The sequence below is a fragment of the Diospyros lotus genome, chromosome 15, assembly GCF_014633365.1.
Source record: "Diospyros lotus cultivar Yz01 chromosome 15, ASM1463336v1, whole genome shotgun sequence".
Classification (NCBI taxonomy): domain Eukaryota; kingdom Viridiplantae; phylum Streptophyta; class Magnoliopsida; order Ericales; family Ebenaceae; genus Diospyros; species Diospyros lotus.
This window is the reverse complement of record NC_068352.1, coordinates 721,840-743,914: the sequence shown is the minus strand read 5'-3', so window position 1 is coordinate 743,914 and position 22,075 is coordinate 721,840. Positions and strand designations below refer to the sequence as shown.

General features: G+C 36.8%; 1 protein-coding gene across 1 annotated transcript in view; it reads left to right on the top strand.

Moving 5' to 3' along the window:
* Nucleotides 1–22,075, top strand: part of LOC127792438 (anaphase-promoting complex subunit 5) — a 58,357-nt gene that overhangs the window by 24,917 nt on the left and 11,365 nt on the right. Inside the window, exons 8-18 of the mRNA XM_052322925.1 lie at nucleotides 2,018–2,150; nucleotides 2,295–2,327; nucleotides 4,493–4,741; nucleotides 11,623–11,700; nucleotides 11,812–12,074; nucleotides 13,044–13,103; nucleotides 13,241–13,308; nucleotides 15,626–15,731; nucleotides 15,860–16,001; nucleotides 20,418–20,516; nucleotides 20,956–21,220. Of these exons, the coding sequence (XP_052178885.1) occupies nucleotides 2,018–2,150; nucleotides 2,295–2,327; nucleotides 4,493–4,741; nucleotides 11,623–11,700; nucleotides 11,812–12,074; nucleotides 13,044–13,103; nucleotides 13,241–13,308; nucleotides 15,626–15,731; nucleotides 15,860–16,001; nucleotides 20,418–20,516; nucleotides 20,956–21,220 (1,496 nt within the window). The remainder of the gene's footprint in view (nucleotides 1–2,017; nucleotides 2,151–2,294; nucleotides 2,328–4,492; nucleotides 4,742–11,622; nucleotides 11,701–11,811; nucleotides 12,075–13,043; nucleotides 13,104–13,240; nucleotides 13,309–15,625; nucleotides 15,732–15,859; nucleotides 16,002–20,417; nucleotides 20,517–20,955; nucleotides 21,221–22,075) is intronic.

Here is a 22,075-nt window from a genome sequence, read left to right as displayed (position 1 = left end):
ACAAACTCCTGGCATTGATTATGCCGTGACATTCAATCCAGTAGTTAAAGCCCCCACCATTAGGGTTTTGTTTTCTTTGGCTGTCCAATTTGGCTGGGATGTGTAGCAGGTTGATATTAACAATGTATTTCTCAATGGAGATCTGCAAGAGGCTGTTTATATGGTGCAACCTGAGGGGTTTGTTAGTCAAGATTTTCCTTCACATGTGTGTAGGTTGAAAAAGTCTCTCTACGGCCTTAAACAAGCTCCACGACCTTGGTACAACAAGTTAAGGACTACGCTGTAGGATTGGGGTTTTGTGCATGCTTTCTCCAATGCCTCCCTGTTCATAAAGCAACATTCTAAGTATGTGCTGTTTGTTTTGGTATATGTAGATGATATCCTCATAACCAGCTCAGATACAACAACTCTACATGCTTGTATAAAGGATTTAGACACTTATTTTGCCCTCAAGACTCTTGGGTCTGTTAACTATTTCCTTGGTTTTGAGGCTCATAGGGATTCAACTGGGCTTTACTTGACTCAGTCCAAGTATACATTGGATTTACTTAAGAAGGCTGCCATGACTGATTGTAAGCCTTGTGAAACCCCCATGAGTCCAGGCTGTTCGCTGACTACTGAAGGAGATGACTTTTCTAATCCGGCTCTCTACGGGACTATTGTTGGGTTTCTTCAATACCTAACATATACCCGACCAGATGTAGCCTTCACTATCAATAAGCTGAGTCAGTTCTCAGCTGCCCCAAAGGTTCAACATTGGCTTGCACGTAAGCTGTTACTTCACTATTTGAAAGGCACAACTAGGTTAGATCTGAAGTTTACCTCTTCTCCTTTAGTTTTAGCTCTCTTTGTGTATACCGATGCTGACCATGCAGGTTGCAAGGTCACTAGAAGGTCCACCAGTGGAGTGTGTGTCTTTCTTGGTGATAATCTCTTGGTTTGGAGCTCAAAGAAACAAACTGTGGCTGCTTGTTCTGTTGGTGAAGCTGAGTATCGAGCTATGGTGCAGGGTGTGACTGAGATTTTGTGGTTGAAGTCATTACTGGCTTAGTTGGGTTATCCCTTTACCTCTACACCTATTCTATGGTATGACAACCTAGCTGCTAAGTGTATAGCAGAAAATCCTGTGTTCCACTCAAGAACCAAGCACATTGAAGTTGATGTTCATTTTGTTCGAGAGAAGGTTGAATGTGGGGATGTGGAAATTCAGTATGTTCCCTCTCAGCATCAAGTCGCTGATCTTTTTACAAAGGGGCTGCCAAAGGATCTGTTTTTGTTTTTATGTAACAAACTTCGACTCCAAATGACACCTACTGGTCAGTGTATAACTGTCCTGGCACGCAAGAAGATGGTTTCAGGCAGTTGAGTATGGAGTCTTGTTTGAGGGGGCATGTTGAACCTATTGGTATCTAAATGTTTTGTTGTTAATTAGTGGTAGAATTGCTGTACTATGTATGCTGGTTGTAGGAGGTTATGTGTTATTTGGTTTGCTGTAGTAGAGTGGTTATGAGAGTTGACAGTATATAAGTCAGTGTCTTGTTGTGTACTGGTGTGGATTTTCATTTTTCTGATTTTCAATTCAAGTGCGCTTGAGGTATTGTTCTACTTTTATTTCCATTCTTTCCATTGTGAAGCTCTCGCTTCATTATGTAAATTAATCTTTATAAATATGATGATTAGAAAATATTTTTTATAATTAAAATATTTTTTGCAATTAAATATATCTTTCTGTAATTAAAGAAGAGAGAGGAGAGAGAAAGAGAGAGATGTAGGAGAGAGAAAACAGGGGGGAAATGGTCATTTTATATCAATTTTAACAGCACTGCTATTTTTTGAAATGTGGAGGGTAGCCTCTGCAATTAAGGCAAACCTCAAGGGTAGTTGTTACAATTTACTGTTATAATTTTGTATAATTTTCTTCATTGTGATTGTGAATCGCTAACCATGAAAAGATATGACAAGCTTCAAAGTTTGACACAATGAACTAATATAATAATTCATAATATTGGGACTAAAGTGCAGGGATTGAAGGATTGGATATTGTTCCCCCTACATCATCTGGCATCAATACCTTGGGAAGATATGAAATTGCTTTATTGTGTTTGGGAATGATGCATTTTCACTTTGGGCATCCTAAGCAAGCTTTAGAGGTAGAGTTGTGGATGGATAGCTCCTCTAGCTGATCTAACCTCCTTGCTTCTTTCTTGCTATTTGTTTATATAATCAAAATTCTGCTAGTTTTCTCTTGAGTTCTGATCTAATATGTGATGATTATTTTACTTGATTGAGTTCAGGTTTTAACTGAAGCAGTTCGTGTTTCCCAACAGGTATTTTTTCTGGTTCATATTTACAATTTTTATGCATGGATTATCTTGTTAGGAGTTTACGGTGCCTTTGGTATTTGTAATCAATCATATGGAATGTTTTTTGACAATGCGGTTAACTTTACTGTTGGAGGAAAATATCAAGCAGCTATCGAGCAGTATATGCTCATTTGTATTAAGTGGCATGTGTTGTTGCAAGCTAGGGTAAAGGGTCTTTTTATGGGTTTCTAGTGCTAATGGATTTATCAATACATGAGAAGGTCATCCCCTTGTTCAAATATTACAGAAGGACCACATTTTTTATGGTAATAGGACAATTAGAATATACATATTTGCTATTAGAGGGAAAAAATGAAGAAAAAATTCTTATTGTAGGAGTTATTCACAAGAACTTACTTTCATGTTTAAATTACATGGTTGTTGATGCCTTGATGGGTTGGAATTACAGGCCATGCATATGTCACGCCCCCAGCATGACTGGCTGTGAACCTCAAGCCAAGACTTAAATTTAGATCATGAAGCTTAAAATCCGTTCATCTTATTTCAACTGAATATTCTCCAAGGTTGGTAGATAAAATCAAACTAAAACAATAGTCACTAATACCCCCATTGTTTACATAACTGATATGAAACAAAATAAAATATCCCTAAAATGGTTCCATTGATGTCCCCCGATCTAAGTCCAACTCTAGTCTTGTTGCTCCTGATCACCGGAAAAATGCATACACAATAAAAATTGAATTCATGCACAAATATTCCCAATGCACTAACATGTATCAACAATATAAAATCATTTCACATGGTGTAGATATCATATTTTCATTTTGGTGTATAAACCACCAATAACCAAGGGAACCATAATAATCCATAATCAAATCATCATCAACAATATATATCTGAATGGGCAAGTATAACTCTGGATTCGTCAACATACAAGGGGTCCCAAGATTATCCCTAGGGCCTACCTAGTGGAGCGACCCGAATATACATGCTCTCTTCCCTTCCTGTTGAGGGACTACAATCCTTGGCACCATACAAGTAGCTGAATTCCAGTTGCCATAGGAATCCTTGGTCTTCCCCATCTGTTCGGTAACGTTTTATAACTGTATGCTAACACCATAAGTGTGGCTTAATTCCATGTTGTATGGGTTTAACAATATCAACTATGTGATGGAACATGATCATATCTATTATCTTCATTTGCCGCCATCTCATGGACATTTTTCATATGAAGATGGTGTGGGAACTTATCGCATTATTCCCTCACTAGAAGATCGCATAAGGAAGGGTATCTGGTGTAAAATTTTGCCACATTGTTATTTTTCATAGATTTGTATTGTTAATGTGATTTTTGGAAGTCAATTGACATTGTGAATGTCTTTCCATTGGCTCTGACTTACTTAGGATAAAGTGCAGTAAATGATGATGATGCTAACACCATAAGTAAATCTTTTCATGTTTCTCTAAACAAATTTTCAAATCTGTGTTCTCAATTTGTTTACATAACCATCATGTTATATATATAAAAAATAAAAATCGAGGACATATACATCGTGTCAAAGCAGTTTTCAATCATGCATGGAAATAAAATTTTCAGAACATACATGCCATAGATATAACCCCTCACTTGATTGCTTTGCAGAAATAATCCACAAAATGTAGTGGATTATTGTGTGCAATTATCATAAAAACTCTGGGTACAGTAAACATTTTGAGTATCCAATTATCATAAAAATTCCACTCCTATTAAAATATCTTTAGCCTATTTCTTATCAATTTTTACTACTTGCCAGTGCTGCTTATCTGAGTATGTGCTGCAAAGTCCAAATGAATTTTATTGCTCAATTGCATTTGATAGCTTATACTTGAGATGATAACTAATGGTTAATTTGGCAGTTATTCTTCATTTTACTTTAATAGATGACTCTGTAATACATGTGTGTCAGTAATGATGCTTTTGGGCGTGCTTATTTGGATAAATTGTTTCTTTTGAATCTTTCTGGGGATTATGTATGTAATTTTAGTTGTATGATGAAGTCAATTTATTATTCCCCCCTCTTAACCAAATTTTTTATGCTACATCATTTTTAACAGAATTTTCTGTGCACCTTTTTTTCATTGTCAACTGTTGAGGCCTCATGTGTTATTTTAATTTATTCATTTTGCAGCACAGCGATGATACCTGCCTTGCATATACCTTAGCAGCTATCTGTAACTTGTTGTCTGAGGTAGGCATCTCAGGGACATCAGGAATTCTTGCAACATCTCATTCACCTGTGACTTGTGTGGGGACTTCCCTATCCATTCAACAACAGTTGTTCGTGTTATTGAGAAGGTCGCTGAAGAGGGCACACAGTTTAAAGTTAAAAAGGCTGGTAGCTTCAAATCATATTGCAATGGCTAAATTTGATTTAACGGTAAGATTTTTGAGCTGTTTTGAGTTTTTCTGTTGTGAAACTGCCACCGCTCACCTTCCCACCACAAAAGAAAACAAAGACAAAAAGAAAAAAAAAAGCATTTGGTGAATAAAATGTGTTTTTTTGCAATTTATTTTTCTTTTAAGTAAGATTATGCAACTTGGGATCTAGTGGGGGAGCAGTTGAGGCTTAGGAGACTTGGACTCCAGATCTCAGGCTCACTAGTGGTACCACCTATCACTATGCTACAACTCTGGCGGTTATGTGCAAATTACTGTAGTGAAATTATTCTTGTGGCATACATTCTTTCTTCAACTCGTCACTAGAGCAGCATTAGCAAATCACATGATTGGTTCCTCTTATATATATTTAACACAAGTATAATTTATCCATTCAAAAGTTGCCAATGGAGCCCTATCTATATAAAGAAGAGTCCAGAAGCACTGCACTTCAACACCATCACCCCCCACAAAAAAAAAAAAAAAAAAAAAAAAATCCAACTAGCTTAATTAAAAAGATTTGACAATGTACAAAAAGTTATTCAGGAATGGGTTAAACTCCACCTTAAAACCATGTATAGAAAGAAAAGGAGAGGTTATATGTTTCATTTACTAAATTCTGTTCCCTTGAAGGTTGCTTGGTTTAGCCAAATGATCCACAACACAGCCAAAGGCAATGAAGACCTAGAACTTCTGTTTCACTTGTGATTCCATAACTCCTCCTCCCCCCTCCCTCCTCCTCCCCCCTCCTCTCTTCTAGAAATGACAAAAAGAAAAGAAAAAAGTGGACTAGAACATTGTTCACAGATGGGACAAGCTCACTCCAAACATGTAAAGCATCAAATGCCATGACTCCAAACATGTTAATTATGAGGTGATTAACTAACTTTATTGTGTTTACACATGTGATATCAGTTTATACAAGCCTTTTAATTAAATTACCATGGTGAGAATAATGTGATAACTTGAAGAAGATGATTAAGATGATAAAATTACTAATCCAGAAGAAATAAATGCTTTCAAATTTCAGAAGAAATGCATTGCAAGTGATAGTAGCATACAGAAAACTTTAGAAAGAAACTTTGCTATGCTGTAAGGGACAGTGTATTGTGGTATTCTGCTAGAACAATTTGTTTTCAGTGATAGTTGATAAAAATAGCAAAGAAGCAGCGAGAATGAAACAAGAATTGAAAGATTGAAAGAAACCGTACTTCTTGATTAATCTTGGATACTCCACGAGGAGTTTAAATAACAAGAGATCCTAAAAACTAGGAATTTAAATTCAAACAAAAAAAACAGCAACAAGGATAAAACAAATCTCCTAATTTTTAGAGGAGTAGATGAGATTCTATCTCCTCCTAGAATATAGGAAAAGTGAGCATTATCTTAATCATAGATTAAGATATTATCTTCGAATATTTCAACACTCCCCCTCAAGCTGGGGAATGAATATTTATCATCCCAAGCTTGCATATCAGATTCTCAAACCTCTTTGCTGCCAAACCTTTTGTGAATATATCAGCTACCTGTTCCTCAGATGAAACATGGGGAATATTGATTATTCCTGCATCCAATTTTTCTTTGATAAAGTGTCGGTCTATTTCAATGTGCTTTGTCCTATCATGCTGAACTGGGTTATGAGCAATACTTATAGCGGATTTGTTATCACAAGACAACTCAATTGCTCCTCGTGTTTTTATCTTTAAGTCTTCTAGGATAATTTTTAGCCATAACAATTCACATATCCCAAGGGCCATAGCCCTAAATTCTGATTCTGCACTTGATCTAGCCACAATGCTCTGTTTCTTACTCCGCCAAGACACTAGATTCTCACCTAGGAATACACAATATCCTGTGGTCGATCTTCTATCATTGATGGATCCTGCATAATCAGCATCTGTAAAGCCTTTAATATCCAATTCTTTTCCTTTTTTGAACAATAGGCCCCTGCCTGGATTAGTCTTGAGATATCCAAGTATTTTCCTTACAGCTTGCATATGTTCCTCAGTAGGGTTATGCATGAATTGGCTCACAAGGCTGACAGCGAATGTAATATCAGGTCTAGTATGTGAGAGATATATCAGCCGGCCCACTAGCCTTTGATATCTTCCTTTGTCAATTGGTTGACTGTCAGGATTCTGCCATAGTTTTCCATTAGGTTCTATTGGGACATTGGATCCTTTGCCTCCTGTAAGCCCTGTTTCAGTAAGTAAATCCAGAACATATTTACGTTGAGATAGAAAGATACCATCCTTAGAGTAAGCAACTTCAATGCCTAGGAAATATCTGAGAATACCAAGATCCTTGATTTCAAATTCGTGAGCTAGGTTTCCTTTTAGCATCATTTGCTCCTCCTCATCATCTCCTGTCACAATTATGTCATCTACATATACTAACAAGGTAGTAATCTTTCCTTCGCTTGAATGTTTCATGAAGAGAGTATGATCACCTCGGCTTTGATTGTATCCCATAGTCTTCATGGCTTTAGAGAACCTACCAAACCAAGCCCTTGGGGACTGTTTGAGTCCATAGAGAGCTTTTTGAGCCTGCACACTTTTCCTTTTTCTGTTTCTTGAAATCCCGGAGGCAATTCCATGAAAACTTCCCTCTTCTAGGTCTCCATGTAAGAAGGCGTTCTTGACGTCAAATTGTTGTAGTTTCCATCCAAAAAATGCTGCCAAAGAGATTAGAATTCTTACTGTTGCCATCTTAGCCACTGGTGCAAAAATTTCAAAATAGTCTATGCCATAGGATTGGGTATATCCTTTGGCTACTAATCTTGCCTTGTACCTGTCCAAAGTTCCGTCAGCTTTGTATTTTACATTGAATACCCATTTACAACCTACTGGCACAACCCCTTGTGGTCTTGTTATTATTTCCCAAGTCTGATTTTTCTTCAAGGCTTTCATTTCTTCCATCATGGCTTGCTTCCAATTTTGATCTCTTAGGGCCTCTTCTACTGAATTAGGAATGACAATTGAATCTAAAGATGCTAGGAATCCTTTGTGTTTGTGTGACAGCCGATGGTAGGATAAGAAGTTAGTTAAGGGATGTTGGGTACAGCTTCTAACACCCTTTCTAATAGCAATAGGTAGATCTAAATCATCATAACTTGGGTTAGGAGGATTAGAGCAGTCTGAATTTGATGACTGAGAGTCGTTTTCTGCAAAAGAGGGTTGTATAAATTCCTTACCTTGACTAGGATCAGATAATGGTGCTTGCTGGGAGTCCAGAGCAGGCTGTTTTCTTCTTTTGAAGACATAGGGAGATCCTTTGAACCGTCCTGAAAGCTGTTGGCTGGGGCCTGAGAGCGGTTGGCTGGCTGGATGTTCACTGCTTTGCTGAGATGAGGGAGAGAGAGGAAGCCGAGATAGAGCTTGAAAGACATCTTCCCCAACCCCAATAGTCTGGTCACCATCTAAACACTCCCCCTGGCGACCAGTTTGATGTGAAGGAAAGAAAGATTGGGTTTCAACAAATGTAACATCCTTGGAGATGTAAAATTTCTTTGTAGAGGGATGATAACATTTGAATCCTTTTTGGGTAGGAGAATATCCTAGAAAAACACACTTTAAGGCCCTAGGATCAAGTTTGTCTCTATTTTGTTTGGGAATATGAACAAAAGAAACACATCCAAAGACCTTTAGTGGAAGAGGAGAATGTAGATTGAGATCTGGAAAATAAGTAGAGAGGAGCTGGAATGGAGTTTGATTTTCTAAGGTTTTTGAGGGTACTCGATTGATTAAATAGGCTGCTGTAAGAGTAGCTTCCCCCCAAAAATTTTTAGGCACTCTATGATGATGGAGGAGACTTCGGGCAACATTCAGAAGGTGTCTCATCTTCCGTTCCGCAACTCCATTTTGTTGTGGAGTGTGGACACACGAAGTTTCATGAATTATCCCTTCTTGTTGAAAGAATTGGTGCAAGTGATTATTAACATAATCCTTTGCATTATCAGTTCGAAATTTCTGAATTGTACAATTGAATTGTGTGGAGATTAGCTTACAAAAATATGGCAGAATGGTGCTCACTGCAGCCTTATCTTTTAATAAGAAAATCCAAGTCATTCGAGTACAATCATCAATGAATGAAATAAACCATCGGGCCCTCAAACAATTTGGTATTTTAGAGGGTCCCCATAGATCGGAATGAACCAAAAAGAAAGGTTTAGATGACCTCTTATTGCTGGATGGATAGGACACTCGATGATGCTTGGAAATAGCACATACCTCACACTGAAATTTACTAAGATCTAGGGACTGAAATAAGGAAGGAAACATGGTTTTTAGAAGAGGAAATGGAGGGTGACCAAGTCGGTAATGTTGCAGCCAAACAGGAGCAGCAGAATCAGGAGTAACCTGGGAGAATCCAACAGCCTTCAAGGATCGGTTTTCAATCAAAGGATGGCCTCCCTTTTTCTCCAGATAGTACAGCCCATGCTGTTCCCTAGCTGCACCAATCATCTTCCCTGTCTTCAAGGCTTGAAATTCACACACATTAGGAGAAAAATTGGCACAGCAATTTAGATCATCAGTGAGTTTGTGAATGGACACAAGATTGGTGGATAAATTGGGCACATGTAGGACCTGTTTTAGTGTAATACTTGGGCTGAGGGTGACTGTCCCTTGACCCTTAATGGAAACCGAAGTTCCATTAGCAATGGTAATTCGTTTGGAAGTAACAACAGGCTCATAGGTGTCAAAGAGCAATGGATTAGGGGTCATGTGATCAGTGGCTCCTGAATCTAGGATCCAAATGTCATTCCTATCAGTTTTAAAGGCATTAAGAGATACTGCATGTACAAAATTACCTTGCTGGGCGAAAGTGCAGTTTCCATCATTGATAGTCTTAAGGAGAGCCTTAAGTTTGTTAATTTCCTCACCATCAAGTTGTGCAGTCTCAGTACCTGGGATCGATTCTGCCTTGCTGATTGTTCCTCCTTCTTCGTTCTCCTTGGATGATATGTAGGCCAGCTTCGATGCTGTCATATTTTTAAAACCACCCATCTTTTTCAACACAGCCTCCTTACCATGAAGTTTGAAGCAATAATCTCGAGTATGCCTAGGCTTGTTGCAAAAACTACACCAAAGTCCTTCACGATTCTTGTTTGCCTCTGGTTTTCCCGTCTTAAACCGTGTTCCATCCTTCTTTGTGGCAGTCATAGCTGATCCTTCTGTCCCTCCATCACTGAGCATAACTCCCCTTCGGTTTTCTTCACTTCTTACCACAACGAAGACCTCATTCAGGGAGGGTAGCTTCTCCCTTCCATGGATTTGAATCCTTACTTGATCAAATTCAGCATTCAACCCAGCAAGAAATTCAACAATCCTATCTCTTTCAATAATCCGACTAAGAGTGGCTGCATCATCGCTGCATATCATCTTTATTTCCTGATATTGGTCTAGTTCTAACCAAAGGCCATTCATCTTGTTAAAATACTCGGTGACTGTTAAAGATGCTTGTCGAGTGCTATTAATCTTTGTTTTGATATCAAAGATTACCGATACATCTTGTACCTTAGAATACGTTTGCTTAATGGTGTCCCAAATAGCTTTAGCCGAATCTAGGAACATATAATTCTTACTAACCTCGGGTTGCATGGCATTCCACAGCCATGACATGATAAGAGAATCTTCAATATCCTAAATCGGAAAAGCTGGATCAGTGGTCTTTGGTGGTGAGGTAGTGAGGTGTCCTAGCTTTCCTTGCCCTTTGAGAAAGGTTCAAACGAACTGCGCCCATTGGAGATAATTTCTACTGTCCAATCTATAGGAAATATGCATTCCGGGCAACTCTCCACCGCTGGTTCCAGAGAAGTTGACCGCACCTCCATGTATACCGGTGATTGAATCCAGTTCTGATTCTCCAGTAGCAATACCAGGATTAATATCCGAGCTTGCTGACATCTTGGGTGATTAAGGAATCAAGGGAAGGCAATAAAGGCCTCGGAATGAACACAAGATGTGTGAAATGCTGACTGAAGAAGAGAAAAAAAAAAAAAAAAAAACGAGTGCAATGAAGGCTTCGGCTGAGATCTAAGAGCAGAATGAAGGCTCTGATACCATGATAAAAATAGCAAAGAAGCAGCAAGAATGAAACAAGAATTGAAAGATTGAAAGAAATCGTACTTCTTGATTAATCTTGGATACTCCACGAGGAGTTTAAATAACAAGAGATCCTAAAAACTAGGAATTTAAATTCAAACAAAAAAAACAGCAACAAGGATAAAACAAATCTCCTAATTTTTAGAGGAGTAGATGAGATTCTATCTCCTCCTAGAATATAGGAAAAGTGAGCATTATCTTAATCATAGATTAAGATATTATCTTCGAATATTTCAACAATAGTGACCCCCTATTGTATGTTTCTCTGATTGTGTTAGATGTTTACTTGCAGAAAAATATAAAAACTAATTGATATTTACTCACATAAATGCATCCACCCACTTTTGTGCCCATGGACTTGGGACGACTGATTCTCTTGCTCATCCTCCCTGTAACAAGCTAGAGATATATGCATATTGTCATGCATTTAAGGGTAGCTATGCCTGTTTTGGTCATTCAAACATTGCAATCTTTTGTTCTATCATATAATGCTGCAATAATCTGGGCACTGGTTAGTAAATAGTTATGCTGAAATTGTCATGCATGTTTATCCACACAAAGTAAATTTCTTTGTTCAGAATGCTCATGGAAAGATAATTTGCTGTATGAGGCTGTGAAATACTGAAAATGTTGTCGAGAGGGTTATTGTAATTTTTTATTTTAAGTGGGGAGGCAAGATATGTTACTTTTAGTTGTTTTGTCCTCTTTAATATTGTTATTACAGAAATTAATTGTCAAAAAAGACAAAAGAAGTTGTCTTATCTTTAACCACTTGCAGCATGTTCATAGACCGTTGCTATCTTTTGGTCCTAAAGCTTCCATGAAGCTAAGAACTTGCCCAGCAAATGTTTATAAGGTAATGTGAAACTGTAATTCATTGCTGTTGTTCTTTTTCATAGTTTAAGATATAATTTAAGATCCTTTTTTGCCTTTTATTAATACTTTCTTTGGCATAATGTTTGTGCAGGAACTGAGGTTTAGTTCTCATTTGATTAGTGACTTCACCAGTGAAAATTCTGTGATGATAACTGATGGTGCATTTAGTACTGCATGGGTTAAGAATTTTCAAAAGCCAACAGGTTCTTTGGTTTTCTCAAGAGAAAATGGTTCTGAAAGCAAAGCTGATGCTTTTCATTTATGCTCACAACCAAGTTCCATTCCTGGGTCTGTGCTGCAATTAGTGGGCTCTTCATACTTAGTTCGAGCAACTGCCTGGGAGATGTATGGAAGGTATCTTCTATACTATCAGTGTTTTTTTAATTCTCTAAACTTCATGTAAAATTTTTGTTCACCTTTGTCTGTGTTTCTTTACTAGGGGAACTCTATCTAGGGAATACATGTAGAATTGAAACTAGAGGTATTAAGGTGGTTTATCTTATGCTGAAGATATTTGCTCCATCATTAGTTAGATACAACATGGTGAAAACTTCTTGGATAGTCCTAAATGAGTTTTACAATGAGCTCTACTGAATAAGCCAAACAAGGAACAAGATTCTACAAATCTAACCCGGATAGAATCAAGAATATGGAAGGAAGATATCCTTCCCTTGGTATTAACAGAAAGATAAAATAATTTCCAACCTAATTGCAGTAGTTTCTGCTGCTGCTCCTCTCTCTCTCTCTCTAGGTGTGACAATGGTTACTCTTTGCCAAATATGTGATGAAATGCAGTCTGGAAATAATCAATTCAATAGTCACCTGACCCCTCTTGTTTTATGGATTCCATGGGATGCAATTGCATGTTATGTTAGTTACTGTTACCAAGGTGCTTTTCCTTTTGTTTTTAAGTTAAATGTAATTAGTTTATTCATCAGCAGGGTAAAGCCTGATGCTGTCTTTTACGTTCTGTTGCCTCCCTGCACCCTACCACCACGGAATACATGTTTTTTTTGGTTGTGGAGCTTTTGAGATGAGCCAGATTTGGCTCTGTTTTAAAATGCTTCCTAAGTCATGTTTGGCTTACATTAGATGTATCTTTCTGCCTTTATTTCCCTCTTTTCAGTGGCCTCTTGGCTGGGTTAATGCACTGGCTCTACAAAATGCATGTTTTCTCTGCTTACATAGTTGTTGAGACAACCCTTATTCCCTTATTTAAGCTAGTGTAATAATTATAGTGATTTGAATTTTTGAACTGCCTGCTAGGTTTTTGTTTTTGTTACTCTGAATGTGTATTTCTTCCTTATTTTTCTTATTCTTCAGTGCTCCTCTTGCTCAAATGAATACACTGGTCTATGCAACATGCTTTGCTGACTCGTCAAGGTAACTAGGAAATGCTGTCCCTGGTTTTATATACCTCTGGGTGCTCAACTTTGATGTGCCATTTCCTAGTGTATAATTCATACTTATATGCAAATTCAACACCTAAAATTGCTCCCTCTCATTCTGATTCCCCCCAGTTCGGCTGATACTGCTTTGGCATATGCAAAACTTGTCCAACATCTAGCAGTTTTTAAAGGGTACAAAGGTTAGTTAAATGCGTTGTTAATCCATCATGCTGGTTAGCTGATGAAACAAATGCATCAGCTCATTTTATGCAAAATTGTGAAAATTCTGGATTAGTTGCTCATCTCCACCTTTTTGCTGCTCATCTTAACATTTGACATTCTCTGGCTATTAGCAATAGCTGGATGGCTGTGCCCTGTTTCAATCTCATGGTGAGACCAATTATCATGTACCTTTATCTACTTTAAATTCCTCTAAAACTTGAAGTATTTGCTTTCATTATGAAAGAGTTTGTTGGATTTTCAAATGATATTACCACTTGTTAATGGAGTTGGTAAAACCTCAGTTCCATGTGGTTTGATGTGGAGGAGGTAATGAATGTGAGTTTCATTAACGTTTGTAGGGGCCATGAGATTTATACTCTTCTGGCCATTAGCTTGATAACTCCACAACCTCGTTAGGCTTGGTACTTAAATGGAGAGCAGATCCCTATATCTAAGCACCTGCCCCCCCCCCCCCCCCCCCCCCCCTCTTTTTCTTTTTCCAGTATAGATGAGCTTGCCATGTATCGATCAGGGCTTCCTTTTATTGAGCAGTGGCAATTGCATGCTTCATTAACTACACCCTTCCCTAAAGCACAAAAGAAGAAAAAATATACATGTGTGTGTTGTACAACAACAATCACAAGCATTAATCCCACTAGGTTAAGATTAAGCCATCTCACAAGAATTGTATACCTCCAGCCATCTCTATCCATGTCAATATCCTCTATAAGATTAAGCCCATTGTACCATCTCTCATATTTAAAGCTTTTCCACTAAGTTCTCTTTGGTCTTCTTTTCTCTCTTTTGCTACAAACTTCCTCCATTTCATCCATTGACCTCCCAGGTGCGACTATGAAAAGGGCCCTATTCCTATTCTCCAATACCAAGCAAATAACTTCATGTTCTTGTCCCTGATTTGTCAAAGTCAACAAGTCTCAAGTTCATGCTATGTTGTGAAGCATCCCATAACTGTATTTGTATTCAATCTGAGTCATGCCTATCACTTAATAGGGATATGAAAATAGAAATAAGCATGAAAATTGAATTGGAATATGATGATTTGGAAAAAAACCACCACTCAATGTAAGGGTGTGAAAAAATATACTAAGTTTTTCTATTTGTTATTAGTAATGTTATGAACCTAATAACCAAAAAGCATTAAAAATATTGAAAGAGTACATTAAAGGTCAAAAGATGCCGTTAAATTCATAATATACAATCTAAAATATAAAAAGATATCTTTAATCCGCCAAAAGATGCCATTAAATTCATAATATATAATGATAATATAAGCATCATTGAACATTCAAAGAGAAATGAAATTCTTTAGCAGTGGATTCAGGAAAAAAATTCCCAAACTTGTTGCCTCCCAATAACTTGTGGTTCTAAGCCATTGAGTTCATAATGAAACCGACCTTTGTCTCTACAAGTTTGGCTTCCACCCCCTTCCCCCCATCTCCTACTTGAGCATAACTGAAAGTTGAGGCTGAAACCCACAAATTTAAAGGTAAAAAAAAGTTACCCTCACCATGGACTTCACCAATTTTTTCTTTGTCCTGCATGTAAACATAGAAGCCACTATTTCATGCGTGTCCAACTATATAAAAAATGTACTCCTTTGAACAACAATTTGACCTAAGGCATTATGTTTCTTCAGTCACTGGGAACAAAAGTTAAGGACTGGGTTTCTTCACAACCACTACCTTCAGGATTGGGCTTGGGAATACTCCAGAATTTTTAGCTATTTCTCCAAAGTTGTAATTTGACTCAAATTCGTGCCTTTTTTTCACTATCCAAAAAAATATTGTATTTGTAAATTTTCCCCTGAACAAATTCCTGAGAGTTTTAGGAAAAGCCTATAACTTATGGACTTGTGTCTTTGTTGTGTGTCCACCACAGTGTGTTGTGTGCCCTAGATCTATCAGGAATGAAAATAACAATAGTAAATTAAAACACACCAGTTGGTATGTCCACAAGTATCCTAGAGATGTGTGTATGTGGTTGATAAGTGTTAAATGGTGGTATGTACCCAGAATTAAATGTCTCTAAGCTACCATGTATTCTCTGTTTTGTGTCTTGAACCCACATCAACAATTTTTGAACCCGCTCACGTCAGGCTGGTCTATTGTGCATCCTTGTGCACTAAGATGCACTTTAGTATACTAGGCTCTCTCTCTCTCTCTCACACGCACCCGTGCGCACACACACATGCATGCATGCGACACTAACACTGACAGATATGTGTTCTTTTTTTGTTTGTTACGATGACCTAACAGGATATTGTTGTATTTGCAGAAGCTTTCAGTTCCCTTAAAATTGCAGAAGAGAAATTTTTGTCTGTCTCAAAATCTAGAATCTTGCTATTAAAATTGCAGTTGCTTCACGAGCAAGCTTTACATTGGTATGGGTGTTGCTGATACTTTAGATTGCTGATACTTTAGATCTTCATTTGAGTACTCTACAAAGATCATTGCATTTCCTCATTTCCAACCTCTTTAAGATATTTTTTGGATACTTAATGCACTGCAGTGGACATCTGAAACTAGCTCAGCAATTATGTGGCGAGCTTGGAGTTTTGGCATCTTCTGTGGCTGGAGTGGACCTGGAGCTGAAGACAGAAGCAGGCCTTCGCCATGCCCGGACCTTGCTTGCTGCAAACCAGTTTAGCCAGGTTTATTACTTCTGTACCATAAAAATTCTTGGCAAGTAGTTATTCTCTGGTTATGTATTCTAAGGAGTTGATGAATTCATGACCTTCCAATGAACTCCAATAATTTCTTGATGAATAGGATGCCTTTGGACAATTAAAAGTGATCTAGAATTGAAGGTGTTCCTTCTAGATCATTAAGCACTAGGAGTGGCATTTTTTTTTTTTTTTTTGTGGGGACTTAAGAAGCACGACAACATGGATAAAAGGATATGGAATAATTGGCATAGACACTTTGACAAGGAAATTTTAAAAATTTTGACAGGGACATGGTAGGAACATGACAATATTCATATGCATTTTACCTTTTATACATTATAAAGCTGTTTCTTCATTTTTTACAACACAAATATATTGGTTATTTATCATATCAAAATATCAACAAATTAATTTTCAGTTGATACATACTTGAAAAGAAGTGTGAACAAAAATTCTAATATCAATTTAAAGAAGCTCTATGCATGAGCAAATTGAGAATTTTGGACTTTAAAATTCTTGAAAATAAAACATCTAGAGGAGCAAGGGTTTCATATTGTTGTTATTTGCAATCAATTTCCAATATACTCTTTCAAACTTGTAATATAGGTCTAATTTATTTGAAGTATGGATAGACATGTTCTTATTACAAGATGATGTCCCCAAGATAGTTCAATAAATTTCTGGTAAAGTGTTTGGATAAGTGTTTGACATATATTTGGAAGGGTTAGATATAGTGTTGTTAGCCAATTTTATGTGTCTATTTCACATTGCTATGGAATTTCTAATGTCACTAGAATTCTTATGCAAAAGTTGTTTGCACGAAAAACTCAGAATTCATGCTTCGTCTCCACAATAGGGAAATAAATTTTGCTATCATATAAAATTGATTTTTTATGTTGGTCAAACTGAAAAAAATTCACCTTTTATATTAATATTTTTACTCTCAACAGTCTACACACCTCACATGTGGCAAGGCTTCATTGTGTAACTGGTCCAAATATGTACAACAATTTAATATTGGGTTGTTAGTGAGGTTTGAACTCAAAATGTTTGCCTACACTGATACCATGCTGAATTCTTAAACACCATTTGATCTAAAAGCCTAAGCTTGTTAGATAAAGGATTAACTTTATCTTTTATGTATTATTTTTACTCTCCACAAACTACAACTTATCCTAACCATGTTAGGATCAGTGGCATGACATTCATAATATTAATCGACTTTTAATAGTCAAGATACAAATCCACGCGATAAAACAATGTGGTAAAATTTTATGCCAGATGCCCTTCTTGATACAATTGTTAGTGAGGGAATGATGAGATAAAGTTCTAACACATCTTTATATGAAAAAATTTCATGAGATTGCAGTGAATGAAGATAATTGATATGCCTTGTTCCATCATAGTTGATATTATAAAACCAATCTGTACAATGTGTAAATATGACTTGGCCAAACACCATTAATAGTTTGTAAAAGTACTTTCACTTAAAAAACACTTTTAAGTTGTGTAACAGCACAACCAAATAGGCCCTGTCCAATGTCCAACAAAGTCCATTATTTTTGAAATGTGTCCATGCTTCTATGGTGGGAACCCAAACTTCTCTCTAGAATAATGGAAAAACATCAAGAAAATTGTTTAGGGTCTTCTTTGTTACTGCCTTATGGAGAACAGAAAATCACAGTTTCTGTAGAATAATTTTATTATAATATATTTCAAGTGTAGAGAGGGTCTATGATGTATTTGCAGAACAAGTTTATATTACTTGTACTTGTTCACATATCAACCTTGATAAATAAGTAAATTAGTAATTAAGCTGTCAACTCCACTATATAATACTTGGAAAAAGGAAATCAAGGAAGGCCATCTACAATTAATTATTGTGGTCCACTACCAACATATAATAATCAATGGGTTCGAAATGAAGCTAGTTTTTATTCATATCTAAACATTTATCCATATCTAAACAGTGAGTCTGAATCCTTACATGGATAATCAGTTAGACATTATTTTCCAACAATATTTTATGACCCTCCCTTAACCCCTCAAGGAGATACCCTTTTCTCTAATTGAGAGCCTGGCCTTTGTAATACTTCCCAATACCTAAAACGCGTTATAGAGAGACTTCTAATTTTGTGTAAAGTCTCAGTTATTGTTATATAAAAAAACTACTAAGAAAAAGGACATTTTTAAGAGAATAAAAAGAAGACTGACAACTGCAATAATGTGTTTGGATGGCCAATCCTGTTCAATATGCTCCAAGCATACCAACATACTGACTCAAGTCAACTCTGACTGCCCTTGGCCTGGTCACAACATCAAATATTGGGGGAAAATTAGCATTTTCTATCATTAGAAAAATACTTATTTATTACCCAATTTTCTTGTAAAATAACTAATAATTTCCTTATTTTGCTCATTTAGAGATAACTTACCCATGGCTTGGTTTTTTAAAATTTGGTTGTCTCTAGTGAGCCTCACCTTTAATTTCTTCGTCATGTTATCTCTCATGATTATTAAAGGTGAGCTATGTACATAGGATCGTTACCTAACTTTTGACACCTTGTCGAAAATTGAATTTTTAACCCATGAAAGCTTGATTTAAAATTTCACAAAAATTACCATGTCTACCACACATATAGACCTAGTATGTGTCTAAAATTCATCCTATTTGAAAATCGGTTGGTCCATCAAACGAATTCGTGAAGTGACTCATGCTCAATAGCATCATTGCACTGACACCTGTTCAGTTTTTCTACTTTTTGACTGACCAAAGGATCTCAGATTCGCGCATGACATAAACTGGTGGAAAACTGACTTGAAAAGCTAGATTTAAAAAAATTCGTCTAAAATCAACCTAGTTTGATCCCTTGATGCCCCTTTTAAAGTCGGCTATTTTTTGCAGTCCTGTACCAGCAGATTGTAGGATCAAGCTGATGGGGTTCATTTACTGAACTTTGTTCCTCAGTTGACCAAAGATATCCAAGAGCAATTTTCAACACTTCATTGAGGTTCAATTGACTGGACTTGACCCTTGGTCGGTTGGAGATGTCTAGTGACCTTCCTCTGTTTGGTCCTTCCTTTGGTTGCTAAACTCCTGTTTCTACCAACCAAAGTGCCCTCCACCACTAATATACAGTTTATTATACTTCATCTAATGCAACTTTAATCCTCATAAACTTTGTACTTGTCAAGATTACATCATATAACAATGCATCAAAACCCAAACTACTAGCATTTACAACATGATAAACGTCTTGACATCTAACATGAGTTGCCATTCAAACTTCCAATCTTCCACAAAACTTCACAAGCCTTCCTTTAGCCATTCTTTTGTGAGCTGCTGCTGAATCTACATATATATAGTTCTGTACAAGAAAATAACAATTTTGGGGGGTCAGCTATACTATTCTCAACAACTTGCAGCTACCTTAAGACAAATCGCAAAAAATTGCAAGCTAACATACCTTGCAAGCACATGCTTTGCCGTTGTTAACATATACAAAATATATGCAATCTAACCTTTTCATGTCAAAATTCAATGCACATAAAATAGTGCTGATATTGCATAACTTTGATAGTTTAAAGAAGGTTGACTTTGCTCTGTCTTCCCCTTTCTATTTTCCTTCACTAGGCGTTGACTTTCCTATCAGCAAGGAAGTTTCATTTCTTAATTACTCCTTCACATTCTTTAGTTTAATTCAAACTGATCATAAGCGAAAGAAAAGATCAAGACTTTACCTTGCTCTTGTTTCCTTCCCTTCTTTCTTGTCTTTCTTGATTTCTCCATATTTCATTCTTCTCTCGACTAGCATAAAAATCAACATCCAGAATTTTCCTTCATGCATTTCATCCCTTATATACTAACACCTAACAACCAACACCCTTAGTGGATGGCTCACTAACCTTGAAATTGCCCATGCGCTGGCCACCTCAATCTCTCAAATTGAGAGGTTTCTTAACCAATTACTACTTGGCGACTTGACAATTTAAATGACTTGATAAGTTGACACTGCTTTAATTATCTCAAACTTGGGTAGATAATGGCCACCTGGCCAAATGACTAAAAACATGCAACTCTTGATGTAATTACAAAGAATTGGCCATCATTTGGAATAAACTAATATTATTCAACCACTTCTAACTTCCCTTTTGATCCTTAATCCTCCTAGGATCACACAGTGTCATAGTATCACTAAGTGATCCTTGTACCTTGCTTGACCATCCCCTATGGATCACAAGCTTACACCATAAAATTTTCGGTAAAATTTTGTTGTCACAACCCTTTGAGCATGTATTTTTGGTTGTGGCTAATGTCCTTGTCATTGATGTGTGACTAATATAATGTGCTTCTTTCGGTTAGCAATTTTTATGCATTCTAATGCATGCTGCTGTTTGCAGGCGGCAGCTGTTGCCAGTTCCCTATTCTGCATGTGTTATAAATTCAATATGCAGGTTGAAATTGCAACAATCCTTTTATTGTTTGCTGAGATCCACAAGGTACTATATGATTTTAGATATGTTGGTATTGCTAAGAGAATTTGAGCTGGCATTTGTTATAGTCAAACAGTAGTATGGCAGTGTGGAACCACGAATTGCTTCCCTGGTACTTAATTTAGGCATATAACTGTCTGTGAGAACTTAAAAGAAAAAAAAAGAAAAGAAAAGAAACAAGAGTAAAGAAAGAAAAAGACGGGCAATGATTTGAATTGTCTTAAAATGTCCATTATTGTGATTTTCCTGCTGGAATGTTTTAATTTGGCAAAAATCCTTTTGCAAAGGGATTTTCTCATAATATTTGCTCTTTGTGAAACAGATTGTACTTTTCGTCTGTACAATTTCTGTGCCTTTTAACACTTATTAGTTGTTGATAAAATTTATAGTAATTTTTTTGGTTGAAATCCTATGGAGGTAAGACTTGTACATTATCTGTTATCAGAGATCTGGAAATGCTGTGCTAGGAATTCCCTATGCTTTGGCAAGCCTCTCATTTTGCCAGACTTTTAACTTGGATCTTCTAAAAGCTGCGGCTACCCTCACTTTGGCGGAATTGTGGCTATCACTTGGATCAACATACATAAAACAGGCATCAACTCTTATACACAGTGCTCTTCCAACAATTCTAGGTCATGGAGGTTTGGAGATTTGCGCTCGGGCCTTTATTACTGAAGCAAAATGCTATTTAGCAGATCCAAGCTTTTCAGGTCATTCATTATTCTATCCTGTCTACTTTTAAATTTTTACATTTCTTGGAATTTCCTTGGGCGTTTAGGTATAGGGACAGACTTTTGATCTCTAATAAGTTATTGTAAGCCTGTATACATTTTTTGATGATGGCCACTTAACTTGACAATCTCATAAAAAACAGACACATACATATATATATATAGAGAGAGAGAGAGAGAGAGAGAGAGAGGTTTTGGCAAGTTATAAAATGAATGAGACATGAGAAAGAGTGCCATTATAAAATGAATAAGACATGTTTTTAGCAGCATACAGGAACACCAGTAGACAAGGAGTCGACTGATCATAGGTTAGTCAATGACTCAAATAAGTTGGAGTTCAAAAGTCAATCATAAATCGACTTTTGGAGATCAATCACTGTGTTTTGGTTATGGAATTGCTAGTCAACTGTTCTGGTCACTAGGGGATGTGTTCTACATTCTGGAAACACAAGTCTACCTTCTGTGGACCTGTCCTTGCATCAGGTGAGCAAATTTGGTTTCTAGAATTTCAACTTGATCATAAGTGACCAGTTGATCACACAAAAACACTGCATTACATCTCATTCAGAACACTTGAGTCAACCGACAATCGACTATTCAGTCTGAACAGGTGATCTGAAAGATCAATCAATCTCAAGCTGACTGACTGTTGACTGTTGAGTCTGTGATCTGCACGCAAAAGCCTGGATATTTTTTTGCAATGAACCTGGACACTTTTGCAAGCCATATAAAAACTTCTGAACGAGATTTTTCAACATTACATGAGTTCTCAAAGATAAAAACTATCTGTGAAATCTCCAATTGCTGAAACATCCTTGTGCCCATTGAGAAGTT